The following is a 14,282-nucleotide window of genomic DNA, read 5'->3' as shown; positions in this document are numbered from 1 at the left end:
ACAGTGTGACTGGGTGAGGAATTAGACCAAAACCGCCTACGTAAGCAGCAGCATTGCCACGATCAGATCTGCTCCGAGCAGATGACTCTAAAATGCTCAAGGTTCAGCCGCACGAGGGCTCCCAAAGTTGCTACCTCTTGGGGGGAAATTAACATGTGGGGTGGGCCAGGTTGGGCATTTTGGCAATATTTTCTAAGGGAAGGCCAGCGGTAGTGGGGCCTTGTCTATAGTCTGACACCAGTTGCCTTTCACAGAGAGCTCTTCTTAGATTGATTGCCCGAGGGTTCTTTGGCATGGAACTGATTTATTTGTATTATGCTGGCCCCTAAAGGCCCAGACCGAGATCGGGGCCCCATTGTGCCAGGCGCTGCCCAGACCGCAACCGAGATTGGGGACCCGTCGTGCCGGGTGCTGCCCAGACCCCGACCGAGATCGAGGACCCGTCGGGCCGGGCACTGCCCAGACCCCGACCGAGATCAGGGCCCTGTCGTGCCGGGCATTGCCCAGACCCCGGCCAAGATCAGGGCCCCATCGTGCCAGATACTGCACAAAGAGTGACAGACAATCCGTGCCCCAAAGAGCTGACAATCACAATAGACAAGGAGTGGGAGGGGAAACTGAGGCACTAAATGGGGCAGCGACTTACACACCAGTTCACTGGCAGAACTGGGACTAGAACCAGGTTTTCAGCATCTCCATCCAGGGCCCTGTCCCCTAGGGAACTGGTCCCACCCCCACAGGGTCTCGCTCTGGTCACCTGACCACATGAAATTATTCTGTTCGCAAAATCCTGGTCTTCCAACTTTGTACATTTCTTCACTAGCCTATGCCCTGGAAGCCCGGATGATCCTGGGCCCACACCCCCAGCTGGCCTAAATCGGAACAGCTGCATCCCCAGTTCTAGACCCTCAGCTGGTGTTAACGAGCAAATCTGGTCTGGTTCACACCAGCTGAGGATCCAGCCTGATACAATCAGCCAAAAACCCAACCCGCCCCTACGCTTCCCCCACACTTCTTCAGCAGATCTGTGATTTACACCTCAAAGGAACTGGACTGTGCCGAAGTTCCCACCCTACTGAATGGAAACTGACCGGAGTCCTTCTTTCTTATAGGGGTATGGACTGATGTTCCTTCACCTTTCCGGAGATGCCTCTTTGTGTCTCTTGCCTGTAGCCACCCGCTTCTCCTGCCCCATGCCCACAGCAGTTTGTCTTTGGCCCAGTGCGGGGGAGGGCGGGGAGATTTGCTGGGCTTGATTGAGTTAATGGGAAGGGAAGTGTGGATTAAAGGGTTAACCAAAGTCTCCTTCAACCCTGGTCCCTTGAAGGTGTGAAGTCCCCATGCTGCCTTCTCACCATTGGATGAGCCGTTCCCTCAGCTCCCCCTGGCCGCTTTTAGAGGAGGGTGCCCACAATTTCTGGGTGTGTCTTTTCCTCTCCCCACTGTGCAGCGAGCCTGGGCAGCTGAGCGGATTGGAATAACCTAGCATCCCAGTCCTCCGGGGTGGGCGACAGGAGAAGGAGCCCCTTCGGGATCGCCAGTTCCTGAGCATGATGTCCTATATGAAGCAGCCTCATTACGCAGTCAATGGGTTAACCCTAGCGGGACCGGGCATGGACCTGCTCCACTCCGCCGTGGGATACCCAAGTAAGTGCCTTTCCGCGATTCCCCTGTGGGTGCTCAGAGACTAGGGTCCCGGAGGCCACAGAAGGACCTGCCGTCAGTTTCAGATCTGTCAATTTCTGGGGAGTGGGTTGTGGATTAGGGTGAGCGGAGGAGAGCAAGTGTGAAAAATCGGTGGCGAGTAATAGAATCCTATATAAGACCAAGTCCCAAATACCGGGACATCTGGTCACCCTGTTGTGGTTGTTGGGGGAAAGAAACCAATTATTGTAGAGAGAGTGAAATAAACTAGTTACTATTCCATTGCCAGCAAAAGACCCTGCTTCTTATCGCACAGAGCTGAGGACACCAGTTTCTGTTCAATCGAGTGAGTGAAATAGGCCAGTTACAATTATTTCACACATCAAAGAAATTCATTTTTCTCGGCGAGATGTTAGCGTTGTCCTGAGCTTTATCTTGCGTGAGTGAAGGAGACTAGTTATTCTATAGGCACTGGAAAAAGCAAACAGCTGTTGTTATAATTCTAGAGAAAGAAAGCAAAATCATTTGGTTATTATTATAAATACAGCTAAATAAACCAGTTACCGTGACACTGGCCGAGTCAGCTAGGCCAGTTATTCTATAGCGACTGAGATCAGCCAGTTATTCTAGAGAGTGTTTTGCTCACTGTATAATAATTGGTTTATTTCACCCACTCTCTGTGATCCATTTATTTTCCCTTTTCATTATGATTATTGGAGAGTGACCAGTTGTCAGAGTGAAATAGTCGCCTAGAAGAGATTGGGGTTTGATTCATAGAATATGATTCAGAGATACTTTGACAGAGGTCACCTGAGAGCCCAAGGGTTGCCTGTGGGAATTTGTGATCAGTGGCTTTCTGCTCTCCTTGCATTCATGTCTCCCTCTAATTGAAACTCCGAACGCTGGCCTGCAAGCAGTTTATTGTCGTTTGGGCTTTATTCAACCTTTAAAGTCAGCAGTACGCAAGCTGAGTTGGAAATGGAAACTCAGCAGTTCACTTGTTTACAAACTTTAAGCTGCATCATCAGTAGAAATCAATTGCTAAAAAGCCGGATAGCCCAGTAGGTATCCTGGCCACGGATGCTTTCCCCAGGATAGGGGTTTAATGCCATTGTTTATGTCATATGATTTAAGTCCCCAAATCTCCTTGCTGTTCTCCGGCCAGCCGATCAACACAACTTAAAGTCGTGCGTATCAATCGGCTCTTGCATTGTGGGCCGCGTGGTATTTTCACTTGATCGGAGGAAACAAAATATCTAAATATCTAAAGAGCAGTAGAGAGTTGAAGGCAAAGGTAGGGACTCCAAATGTGAACATCAAAGAGAATTGACGCCCAGTTCAGTGTCCGAACGAACCAAGAGAAAAACGCATCTCGACAGTGAATTGTGGGATTGGAAGAAAACACAATCTGAACGTTAAATGGATCTGATTAAATCTACCGTCTTCTCAAACCAGCAACGAGGCCCTAGTGGTGTGCGGGGTGGTTCTCAACCAGGGGTCCGGGGCCCCGTGGGGGGCTGCGGGCAGGTTTCAGTGGGTCCACCAAGCATGGCTGGCATTAGACTCACTAGGGCCCAGGGCAGAAAGCCAAAGCCCCGCTGTGCAGAATTGCAGCCCGGAGCCCCATGCCCCATCACCCAGGGCTGAAGCCAAAGATTGAACAACTTCTCAGTGCCCCCTGTGGCGTGGGGCCCTGGACAAGTGTCCTGCTTCTACCCCCTAACGCTGGCTCTGGCTTTTATATGCAGAAAAACAGTTCTTGTGGCACAGCTGAGCTGTGGAGTTTTTATAGCATGTTACGGGGCCTCAGAAAGAACAACGTTGAGAACCCCTGGTGTGTGGTAGTCTCAGTTCAAAACTCATGTAAAATCCAGATATATGCAACTGATCAGAACAGGGCCCCAATCCTGCAGTTAGATCTTACGGGTAAATCTTCACAGCTTCACTAAAGCCAGAATTTAGGCCGTGGAAGTGAGCGTTCACTGAACCTCGCAGAGTTGGACCCTTCTCTAAAACAATTGGATAAAGTGTTGGAAAACATTTTTGGAAGAGGAAAAGTTTAGAAAATTCAACCCCTTTTTAAAAAGAAGCCCTTCTATTTCCTTTTATTTGCTTTTGATTCAACATCAAGGCAAGGGTTTTAACACCTTTGCGATGCGCTTTGTACGTCTGGCAAACGCTTCGATTGTTTTTGTCAGAACTGTAAATTCATTTTGTTCCTGGTTTTTGTTGCTCAAAATGTCCTCACATTTTTAAAGATTCCTCTCCCTTCCCCTAACGTACATAATTGTCACAACAAATACAAAAGCATAAAAAAGCCCTAGAAGTTTTAGAAGTTGAATCAGAATGTTATTAATTACAATATCATTTTATTTTTTATTTTAATATTAATATACGGAAAGCCCCAAATGTTTGGGAAGTTTAATCAGCATGATATTAATTAAAACATTATTTTATTATTTATTTTATTAATTCTATATTAATTATCCCCCTAAAAAGTTGAGCCGTTTAATCAGAATGCGATTAATTTCAATATTATTTTATTATTTATTTTATTAAAAGTATCTTCATTAAAGCTGTAAAAGCTTTAGAAATATTAATGGAATCATATTAATTAAATATACTCTTATGATTTTTATTTTTTTATTGATATATTAATTAAAGTCCTAAAAGTTTTAGAGGTTTCATTGGAAATCATGAAGGCTGGAAAAGCAGAAGGCAAATAAAAAGAACCCAACGTTTATTATTTTCCCCCCTAAAATCTCATGGTTTTTAAGTCAATCTCATGGTTTTTGGGGAACCTGCCCCATGATTTTTGAATGTTTGGGGTTGGTGGTTCTGAGACCCTTTGGGGTTAGAATAGGATCTCTTTCCCTTACATAAGACGAACCCTGTTTGAGCTACCAGATGCAGCTAGTGTGCACACATGTTAGACAATTCCACGCTTCATGGCTGTAGACTCGCAGTGTGTCTCAAATGCGGCCGCTGTGGCCACATGCGGCCACCAGGGGCTTTTCTTGCAGCCATAGGGCTTAATTTGTCCCCAGGCTTGGCAGGGCTGAGTAAGTCTGCTGTGACAAGTGATCCTTGTTAATATCACTTGTCACAGCAGATTTACTAGCTAGCAATAAATAAATTGCAATGATTTGGACATGTCTGTGCATATTTATTTGGTTTTCCTAAAGCTAATTCAAATTTGGCAAGGGACGAGCCGGCTTCGTGCGATGCGGGTGCGAACGGCTGTCATTCCGGTTCCCTGGTGTGTTACACTCAGTGGTGCCCGGGTGCAGATGACAGCACAAGCTGCAAACTGAGAAGCTGAATGTGTTTCTCAGAGATGACGCCGGCGAGAAAGTTCAGATCCAAGCTTGGCCCAACATTGCGGGGGATTTCTGGATTCCCGGCTTTGAACCGGACCCAGCTATAGGATCTCCCGGCTCTAAGCAGGGACGCAGGAGAAATGCTGAGCAAACGTGTGACCTAGTGCAGGGTTCCTCTAATCTCGACCACGCGTCCCAATGCACGCGCACCCCGAGCAGTCTGGGTGTGCGTCACGTGCGATGCGTGGCCACACGGGCGTGAGTTTCAAAAGTGACTTGGGATTAGACGGACCAAACCTGAGGCTCCTAAAAGAGATCTGATTTTCACACAGTGCTAAACATCTCCCCCTGGCTGCACCCCGAAAGGCAGGTGGAGACTCAAAATAAGGAGGGGTCTAAAGTCACTAGTCATTAAAACTCCGTGGGCTCACTCTCCGCAGGCTCTGACTCTCCAGTGCAACGGGTGTGAATCAGGAGTAGGTGCACTAAAGGGTCTAATTCCCCTGTGCACTGCCCCTTGCACGCCCAGCCCAGTGCAGTGCACTGCCCCTTGCACACCCACTCGCCCTAGTGCAATGAGAGTGACCCTCTCATGGTGGCATTTTTCCCTCACTTTGTCCTGGTGCAAATGGCCACATGGCAACTTGTGCAAACGAAAGCAGCGCCGAGCCGGAATGGCCAATTAAATCACCTCCCCGGGCAGCCAGGGTCCCTCTGGCATCTCCACAGCCCCCTCCTTGCATCCTCCGGCCCCGCTCTGCATGCATCCAGGCCAACGACTGCACCGGAAATGGCTGATCTGCAGGACAGAGCCATGGGAAAGGCTGTTGGGGCCTTCGCCCCGACAGAGACGGGCGGCTCTGACCCCCCTTGGAGCATCCGAGCCCCTCACAGGCTGTAACACAGCCCGGCCAAGCCCTAGCAGGCCTGTTCCGTAAATCACACCCCGGGTTTTTGGGGGGATTTTCCAGACCCACCCACCCCTCATAACGCTGAAACAAACGCGCCAAAATAACGGCCCGCCCTCCCCCTGCCACGCGATGGGCGGAGCCCTCATCATCTCCACTGGGCGGGTGGGAAACTGAGGCACAGAGCGACGATGGCCCAGTTCCGCCAAGGTCACTGATCCTGAGCCTGGTGGTCTAACCACTAGACTCTCCTGCCTTCCGAGCTACCAATGGCTTTGCCTTAGCCAAGGTCTCTTTTGCTGGTAACAAATTGCTCTGAGCTGTGGAGTGGCCCAGAAATCCCAGGGCTGAATGATTATGATTATTTGGTAGGTGTATTACGGTAGCACCTCAGCACCCCAGTCGTGGGCCAGGCCCCCTGGCGCTAGGCACTGTACATTATTTATTAGGTGTATTACAGTAGCGCCCCAGTCACGGGCCAGGCCCCCCGGCGCTAGGTGCTGTATATTATTTGTTAGGTGTATTACGGTAGCGCCCCAGTCGCAGGCCAGGCCCCGCGGTGCTAGGCACTGTACATTATTTATTAGGTGTATTACGGTAGCACCCTAGTCGCAGGCCAGGCCCCCCTGGTGCTAGGCACTGTACATTATTTATTAGGTGTATTACGGTAGCACCTCAGTTACAGGCCAGGCCCCCTGGCACTAGGCGCTGCATATTATTTATTAGGTGTATTACGGTAGCACCTCAGTCACGGGCCAGGCCCCCTGGTGCTAGGCGCTGTACGCAATTTATTAGGTGTATTACGGTAGTGCCCCAGTTGCGGCCCAGGACCCCCTAGCACGAGGCACTGAATGTTATTTATTAGATGTATTACGGTAATGCAGTGCCTGCCCCCACCCCCCACCGTGCCCTGGAGCGGGGTGGGGGGTCGCTGAAGGGCAGGGAGAGACAGATGCGTGGGGGGAGCGCTTCTTCCTGCTTCCTCAGCTCCCCCCCTTCGGGGACAACCCCCTCGGCGTGTCCGTCCCACCCTGAGGCCAGCGGGTGTAACCGTCTCCCCTCCCCCCCCAGCCACCCCGCGGAAGCAGCGGCGCGAGCGGACGACTTTCACGAGGGCCCAACTGGACATTCTGGAGGCGCTTTTCGCTAAGACCCGCTACCCCGACATCTTCATGCGGGAGGAGGTAGCGCTCAAGATCAACCTGCCGGAGTCCCGGGTGCAGGTGAGGATGGGAGTCCGGACCGACCCCTGGCCAGACAGGGGTCTGTGTGCGTGTGTGTATATACTACTGCCCCCTGCTGGGAAGTGTGTATGTGTGAGCACCCATGGCTGGCCGCTGCCCTCTGCTGGGTGGAATCTGAACTGCTCACCTGGGTGTCATAAGCCCTATACTGCTGGCAGCCGATGGGGATTCTCCTTTAGCAGCGTGCTGGGGTTTGGGAGCAGGCTGAGTTCTGGGTGCAGCTCCTGGCAGCCGCCGGGGAAATCCCAGCTCGCAATGGAGGTGGAACAAGATTTTACATCCCTTGTGGGGCCCCACAAACGTGACCCAATGCGTGTGGTATCAAGAGGGGGTGTTTGTCCAGCCTGGAAAGGCGGCCACCTCTGGACAGGAGCCAGGGGGCTGTGCTATGAACCTCGCAGGGCTTGGTAGGAACTGAAGTCCAGGGAAGCTGCCGGGGGATTTGGGAGGATGAATGTGATTCTCCCAGCTGGGCGTGTGAGTAAATACCTGGACTCTTCGCAGCGTGGCCACGGGAGGGCAGGTCTGCGGTGTTCATCTCTGCTGGAAGATGGCATCGGGGCCAGCCCTGCCTGGGAGGGGAGAGCGCACCCTACTGAACCCCCCACCCCAGTCCCTGCTGCACAGCGCCCCCAGCGCTGCCGTGGGGCATCGGGGCCAGCCCTGCCTGGGAGAGCGCCTCCTACTGAACCCCCCATCCCAGTCCCTGCCAACAGCCCATGGGGGGTGCAATACCGTTGACTGACAGAAGCTACAAAGTGGCTGACCTCCCGTTTAAGACGCTTTCATCCCAGTAAAACTGGTCGGGGTACGGCTGTCTCGGTAAATATCACCCCCCGGCTGACTTGGTTGTACCAGGACAAAATCCGTGCGTGGAGATCACCCCTCAGGGCGACTTGATTGCAGTTTTGCGTCAGCCCAACGTTTATCCCCCAACAAGCCGCTTTTAAACCGAAACCGGAGTGTTCGCCCCGGCCTCTGGCGTTGGGTTAAATAAACCGGTTTAAGTGAAATCAGTTTAGCTTTCCCATGTAAACAGAGCCCGGCTGCCCTGAGCTCGGAGCCGACTCACCAGCTACCCAGAACGCCCCACCGCCTCGACAACCCTGAGTGTTAACAGAGCCCGAGATTTGGCTTAGAAATCCTGCCATTTTCTTAAAATTAGAAATCAGTCAAATTTGGACTCTTTTTAAATTTGCCACGTGAGCTCTCCCGATAATTGGCCGCCCTCCCTCTGCGTCCTACAGGAAGGGGTCCGGGTTTCTCAGGAGACGTGTATGGGGCGAGTTCACCCCCCGACATGACAGCGAAGGGCTAAGCCCAGAATGCAGAGTCCTGGTTTATAGCACTGGCAGGATTTCGAAGTCGCTTCCCCTTCTCTTCGACTCCGGGCAGCGTCCCAGGGAGCGGGAGACGTTAATCTTTGACATCTGCCCTGCGCCTGCTAATGCTGGAAATAAAGACTCTGGATCCGGGGTAGCAACTTCGCAGCCGTTTTCGGAGGGATACAAAAAATAGCCACCTCCTGCCGATGCCCATGGGCGGGGGGGGGAATTGTCTCCCCGGCGTCCGGCAGCGGAGCTGTCTGGGACTAGACCGGGCAGGCAGCAGACTGGAGGGACCCGGAATGGCTGTGAGTCACCCTGGGAAGGGATGAGTCCTGGGAACGGAGGTTGCTCAAGGACCGGAGAGAAACATCACCAGGTCGGGGGGAGGACAAATTTGAGGCCGAGTGTAAGGCAATGAGCCAGCGTGTGTGTGTTTGTGTGTCTGTGTGTGTGCACCACTGCCGTCTGCTGGACGGACTCAGCAATGCGCCACTCTGTATCCTAGGCCCTATACTGCTAAGGTTCGGCAAAGATTGTGGGGAGGGAGGGGTGTGTGTGGGGTGGTGTGTGGGTGTGGGTGACTTTTGGATGAGAAACAGCTGAGTTCTACCCTGCTCCTGCCAGGAAATCCCCAGCGCTCGACGCTGTCAGGGTCCCGATATTATGGGTTTTTTTCTAGAGGCTCCCCCCTGCAGCCTCAGTTTCCCTATCTGCTCTGGGGATAATGCCAGTCACAGCTGGCTCTGTTCCGCCCTAGCTCTCAGTGCGGGAGGAGGGTGGTGGTGAGGGGAATTGTGGAGGGGATGGAGATGGACAGTGGCGGCTGTTACAGCCGGGCCATGGCCGGGGCAAAGGGACCCCCCCCCGAGCTCCGTGACTCATCCCCCTCCTCTCCCGGCAGGTTTGGTTCAAGAACCGACGGGCCAAATGCCGCCAGCAGCAGCAGCAGAGCAGCGGCCAGGCTAAGGCGCGCCCGGCCAAGAAGAAGAGCTCGCCGGCCCGGGAGACCAGCTCGGAAACCAGCACCAACGGGCAGTACAGCCCCCCGCCCGCCGGCACCTCGGGCACCCCCAGCTCCACGGCCAGCGCCACCGTCTCCATCTGGAGCCCGGCCTCCATCTCCCCCATCCCCGACCCCCTGGCCTCCTCGGCCACCCCCTGCATGCAGCGCTCTGCCGCCTACCCGATGACCTACACCCAGGCCGCCGGCTACCCCCAGAGCTACGCTGGCTCCTCCTCCTACTTCACCGGCCTGGACTGCGGCTCCTACCTCTCGCCCATGCACCCGCAGCTCTCCGCCCCCGGCGCCGCCCTGAGCCCCATCGCCGCCCCGGCCATGGGCAGCCACCTCAGCCAGTCCCCGGCCTCCCTGTCCAGCCAGGGCTTCGGCACGGCCGGCCTGAGCTTTGGCTCGGTGGATTGCTTAGACTACAAGGATCAGACGGCCTCTTGGAAACTCAACTTCAACGCCACGGACTGCTTGGATTACAAAGATCAGAGCTCCTGGAAGTTCCAGGTCTTGTGAAGTGGCGGGAGGCAGCCAGGGAGACACCCCCTGTCCGTTGTTTCTCCCCCCTCCCCCCCCCCCGAAGGCCCGTCCCTCCCCTCCCCGGTAACACCCTCCTTGAACCAGCTCGGCTCCGACCCGTGTCCGTCGCTGGACTGAGATTGGAACCGGCGTCGGGGATCTGAGCGAGGGGGGATCCCCCGTTTCCCGGCATCACGGCGGGGACTTGCCCTTCCTTGGTGAGCAACCGCAAACGTGCCCTAATTGGTCGTTCGGTGGGTGAGACCCTCACCCCGCATGGCCACAGGGGCAGCCGGGCAGCGCCGCGGGGCTTTCTTCCCGCCCGAGCCCCGGACACGAAATCTGTCAAGGAGTCTCAGCCGGGATTCCCCCCGGGGCGGGGGCTGGCTGGCGTGGCAGCCTCCCCCGTCTGTGCCACGCTCACCAAGTGGCACCCGGATCTGCAGGGGTGGAGCTGGGAAGTGCCACGGCTGATTTGGGTGGGAAGTAGCCCCCCCTGCCCCTTGCACATGTGGGGGAGGAGGGGCTCCAGTTTCTGTCTTTCACGGTTTCTCTCTAGCCCTGGCCTGATCCTTCGAGGGGGGGGTCTGAGCGAAGAATGAAGTAGGGCCTGGGGTGGAGCAGTTAGGTCAAGGCATGTGTTGCCAGGACTCCTGGGTTCTCTTTCCGGTGCTGGGAAGGGAGCGAGGTTTAGAGAAGTGGGCCCCGGGCGTCAGTTCACCTCAGCTTTATTTCCAGCCCTGCCAATGATTGGGTGTCAGATGGTCCACCCCGTGCCTCAGTTTCCCCTTCTGTCGCGCCCTCCCTTTGCGGGGGGCCAGGGGATCTGTGGATGGACAGCTCTGTGCTGGGCAAAGCTGAGGGCCAGGGCGAAGGGCGTGTGCCGAAGTCCCAGCCCAGCAAGGACGGCTTAGGGAGCATCGGGTTTGAATCGGCTCCAGGTTCAGCTGCCCACAGTCCAGTCGTCCGAAACTGAGGTCCCGTCTCCTCTGGCTGGAGACCTCGCCGGCCACGTCCTGCCAGAGAGAGGGGCTGCCCGGCTGGGACGCCAGCCGCTGAGCTCCGCCCCAGAGGGGGCCAGGCCACACCCCTGTCTTTAGCAAGCGGGGCAGGGGACCGGGTCGCACTCAGCGACTTGGCGGGGAGAGATCTATGCCGGGAGGCCAGCGTCCCAAGCCAGGATCAAGGCCTGCCTGGCTGTTTGCAGGGTGGCTTTTTATTCTAGCCTCCATTTCCCCTCCCCCCTGGATATTTTGGGTGCAAACCCCTTTTTTTGGGGGGGGGGTTAACTTGAAAGTGACGACAAATGTTCGACCCCCCCAAATCCACTGGAACGCGTTGATTTAGAAGGCTCCGGCCTCGGCGCCGCCCGTTGCAAGCGACCAGACCTTTGGGCTCTTTGCAGGGCTGGAAAATCTCTCTCCCATCGGAGTTAGGCACCGAAATATCTTGGAGGGTCTGGGGCAACGTCTATGCGCAAAGCACAACTTGCCACCCCATGGAGGCTCCGATCCTGGGAGCCCTTCGCACGTGCCCCGGGGGCCAGAAAGGGGTGCCGTCGACCTGGGTTCGGATCCTGCTGCTCTCGGACCCCGGTGGCAGAAGTCCCTGGGAGGGGGACAGGATCGGGTTCGCCCGGCTCGTGCGGGGTGGGGGGGAGAGCTGAGATGGTGACTAGCCAGGAGGTGGGGGAACTCGGCCCGGATCCCCGCTGTCGAACGCCCAGACGCTTTCCCCGAATCATCCTGATTTCCAGCCACGTCGGAGCCCAGCAGCGCGGACCTGACCCCGTTGCATTCACACAGAGCTTCCCCTCCCCCCTCCAGGGGGGAGAATTGGGGACGCTTTGCAGCCCCTGTTGCCTTGCACACGCATTTACACTAGTGCAGAAAAAGCGTGAAACCGGATCCGTCCACACCTGTTCCGCACTAGTGGGTGCAAGACAGTGGAGAACCCAGCTCTTTCTGTTCTAATCAGATCACTTCGACTGCTCCCCTTCTCCAAAGCTGGCTGCATAGAAACTCCCCCAAAGATGTAGCGGATTTGGGTTCAGATCCGTCTCTGCCTGAGGCAGACCCGCTGAGATCCGGCTGGGCCCGGCTCCTGGAGATGTGAACTGGAGCGGCCGTTTGCTCTGGGGACGGTTCTAACATCAGAAGCCACCTCGCCACGCACGTCTCCTAGCCAGCCACCTTACAGCTCATTGTGGGGCCCGAACGTCTCCTGTGGCCTCGTGCAATCACATTCACCCGTGCAAAACTCTCCGGCTCTGGTAGCACTTTGCAGCGGGGACTCTGACGAGACAAGATCTGGGGCACTGTGGAATTGACCGGCCTCATTTAGAATTGTTGCGTGTAAATAAAACCCCGACACGTTGTGAGGTTCGTTTAGGGCGATTCTGTAGTTCTTTGTCCCGTTTCCATCTTCACAGACAAAGGCCGTTTTTATTTATTTCTCGGCTGGATACCTCAGTGGGTTTCAGTTCTGCCGCTCTTCCCTTTGCAAAGACGCCCCCAACTACGTAGCTGCTAACGTGGCCACATCCCTCGGCATTAGGAGGTCACGTCTCCACAGCCTGCGACGAGCTGGTTTTATTTTCACGCCTCTATCTGTGGAAATGTTTTATTTTTTGCTTTTTCCTAGCCATAGGTTTGCTCCAGTCGTTTTTCTTTTTAAAGAAACGGGGGCAAAAAAAAAATAAAAAACCCGACAATCAGAGACAATAAATATCTGTAAAGAATTTGATTGTTTTTTGTGTGCACTAAAGTACTGGCTTAAAAACAAAAAGTCTATTTTGTAAGTTGATGTAGAGGGAGGGGGGTTTAGACTAGTTTTGTTAGGTGTCAAACTCCAGTGTCTGTAGGAGAAACAGAATTTCAATGCAAACTATTTTGGATGACTTGATATTTATTCTTGTTGTAGCGAGAGGCAGTTCCCTGTACCAGCCCCCAATTTTTGGTGGTTTCAAAAGATTTGAAAAAATAAAAAAAAATAAATAATAAAGGTGCAAAGGATTCTGAGATCTGGGCTGGCTTTTTTGGTTCTTGCGGTTGCTAATTTAAGCCCTGATCCTGCAAAATGCTCACACACCTGTGTCACTTCACTCAGGTGAGGACTCTAATGGAAGCTAATGGCATAGGGCAGGATTGAGAGGCACCAGCAGGGCTGGGCTAGCAGGGGGCTGCGGGTCGGGAGTGAGGGGCACTGGCAGGGCTGGGGTGGGTGGGAGCCCAGGGCTGGGCTAGCAGGGGCTGCGGGTCGGGAGTGAGGCGCCCCGGCAGGGCTGGGAAGTGGGGAGCCCAGGGCTGGGCTAGCAGTGGTGGCTACCGGTCAGGGCTGAGAGTCGTCAGTCGAATTAGCTGGGGGAATGTCTCCTGGCTGCTCCGGGGGGACCGTGGTGTGAACCCACTGAGGGCAGAGGGGGGCTGGTGGGGACGGGGGGTAGCCACCCACGGCGAGCGCTCTCCGCTGTGTGCCAACGCCCATCTCAGCTCTGTCTGGAGTCCCCCGTTCCTGCGGATTTGGGTGGGGCAGGCACCAGAGGTCTCCGCCACAGGCAGGTTCATGAGGTCATCCCACCGTTAGCCACAGGAACGGCTTGGCCCGGCCCCCAGGGCCCAGCTGTGAGTGAACCTGGAGTCACTCGTGTCACGAAATCACCAGCCTCTGCTCAGGGCGCCCCCACCCCCATCTCAATGGGGCCACAATGTCACCCTCAGCTCCTCAGCGTCGCCCTCCCCATTGCCCCTCCAGGAGCTTGACCCCGTCCTCTCCCCAATTGCCTTCAATGCACTGGGGGAAACTGAGGCAGGCCCGGTGGCTGCGGGCGTGTGGATAGAGGAAATGGGAGCTGATCCCGAGCCAATGGCCAGACTCTCGTGGGAGCAGGGTCGGGCCCCGAGCTCAGGCTGGGGTTTCCAGGGGACCCAAAGGTGCCTGAATCCCACTGGAATTTGGGGGGCTGAAGTTCCTGAGAAAATCTCCGGCCTCTGTCGTGGGCTTTTCCCTCCTTCCCGTTGCTCTTGTGGCCTCTCCCTTGTCAGGCCATAACTCTGAGCCCCGGGTCCCAGACATGCGCCCCCCTGACGGCGTTCTGTGTCCCATCCCGAGCAGGGCCCAAGCTGGATCGGCCCCAGATGGCACAGGGCTGGGGGCAAAGGGGTGTCCTTCCATTGTCATCTGCATGCTCCCACAGAGCCCAGGAGTCCTGGCTCCTGTGTGCTAGCCGCTAGACCCCACGCCCTTCTCAGAGCTGGGGATAGAACCCAGGAGTCCTGGTTCCCAGCCCCCCTGTTCTAACCCACTAGACC

General features: G+C 55.2%; 1 protein-coding gene across 2 annotated transcripts; it reads left to right on the top strand.

Moving 5' to 3' along the window:
- Window positions 1-1,550: 1,550 nt before the first annotated feature.
- CRX (cone-rod homeobox) lies at window positions 1,551-9,969 on the top strand. 2 transcript variants are annotated; one of them, XM_024216360.2, is made up of 4 exons: window positions 1,551-1,654; window positions 4,858-4,874; window positions 6,944-7,095; window positions 9,346-9,969. In XM_024216360.2, the coding sequence occupies exons 1-4, from the start codon at window positions 1,551-1,553 to the stop codon at window positions 9,967-9,969; spliced, it is 897 nt and encodes a 298-aa protein (XP_024072128.1). The 2 variants fall into 2 exon arrangements, with proteins under 2 accessions (XP_024072128.1, XP_024072127.1); XM_024216359.2 differs by lacking the exon at window positions 4,858-4,874 and having other exon boundaries at window positions 1,551-1,647.
- Window positions 9,970-14,282: the final 4,313 nt, after the last annotated feature.

The sequence above is a fragment of the Terrapene carolina genome, unplaced genomic scaffold (genome assembly GCF_002925995.2).
Source record: "Terrapene carolina triunguis isolate 2854851 unplaced genomic scaffold, T_m_triunguis-2.0 Scaffold517, whole genome shotgun sequence".
Taxonomy (NCBI): domain Eukaryota; kingdom Metazoa; phylum Chordata; order Testudines; family Emydidae; genus Terrapene; species Terrapene triunguis.
The sequence above is the reverse complement of the archived record's forward strand: the minus strand, read 5'-3'. Positions and strand labels throughout refer to the sequence as shown.

Excerpts from the sequence above, each read along its gene's own strand:
- CRX (XM_024216360.2), top strand. The coding sequence starts at position 1,551 with ATGATGTCCTATATGAAGCAGCCTCATTACGCAGTCAATGGGTTAACC. Across the intron at positions 7,096-9,345 it reads TGCCGGAGTCCCGGGTGCAG|GTTTGGTTCAAGAACCGACG; the intron begins GTGAGGATGGGA and ends CTCTCCCGGCAG.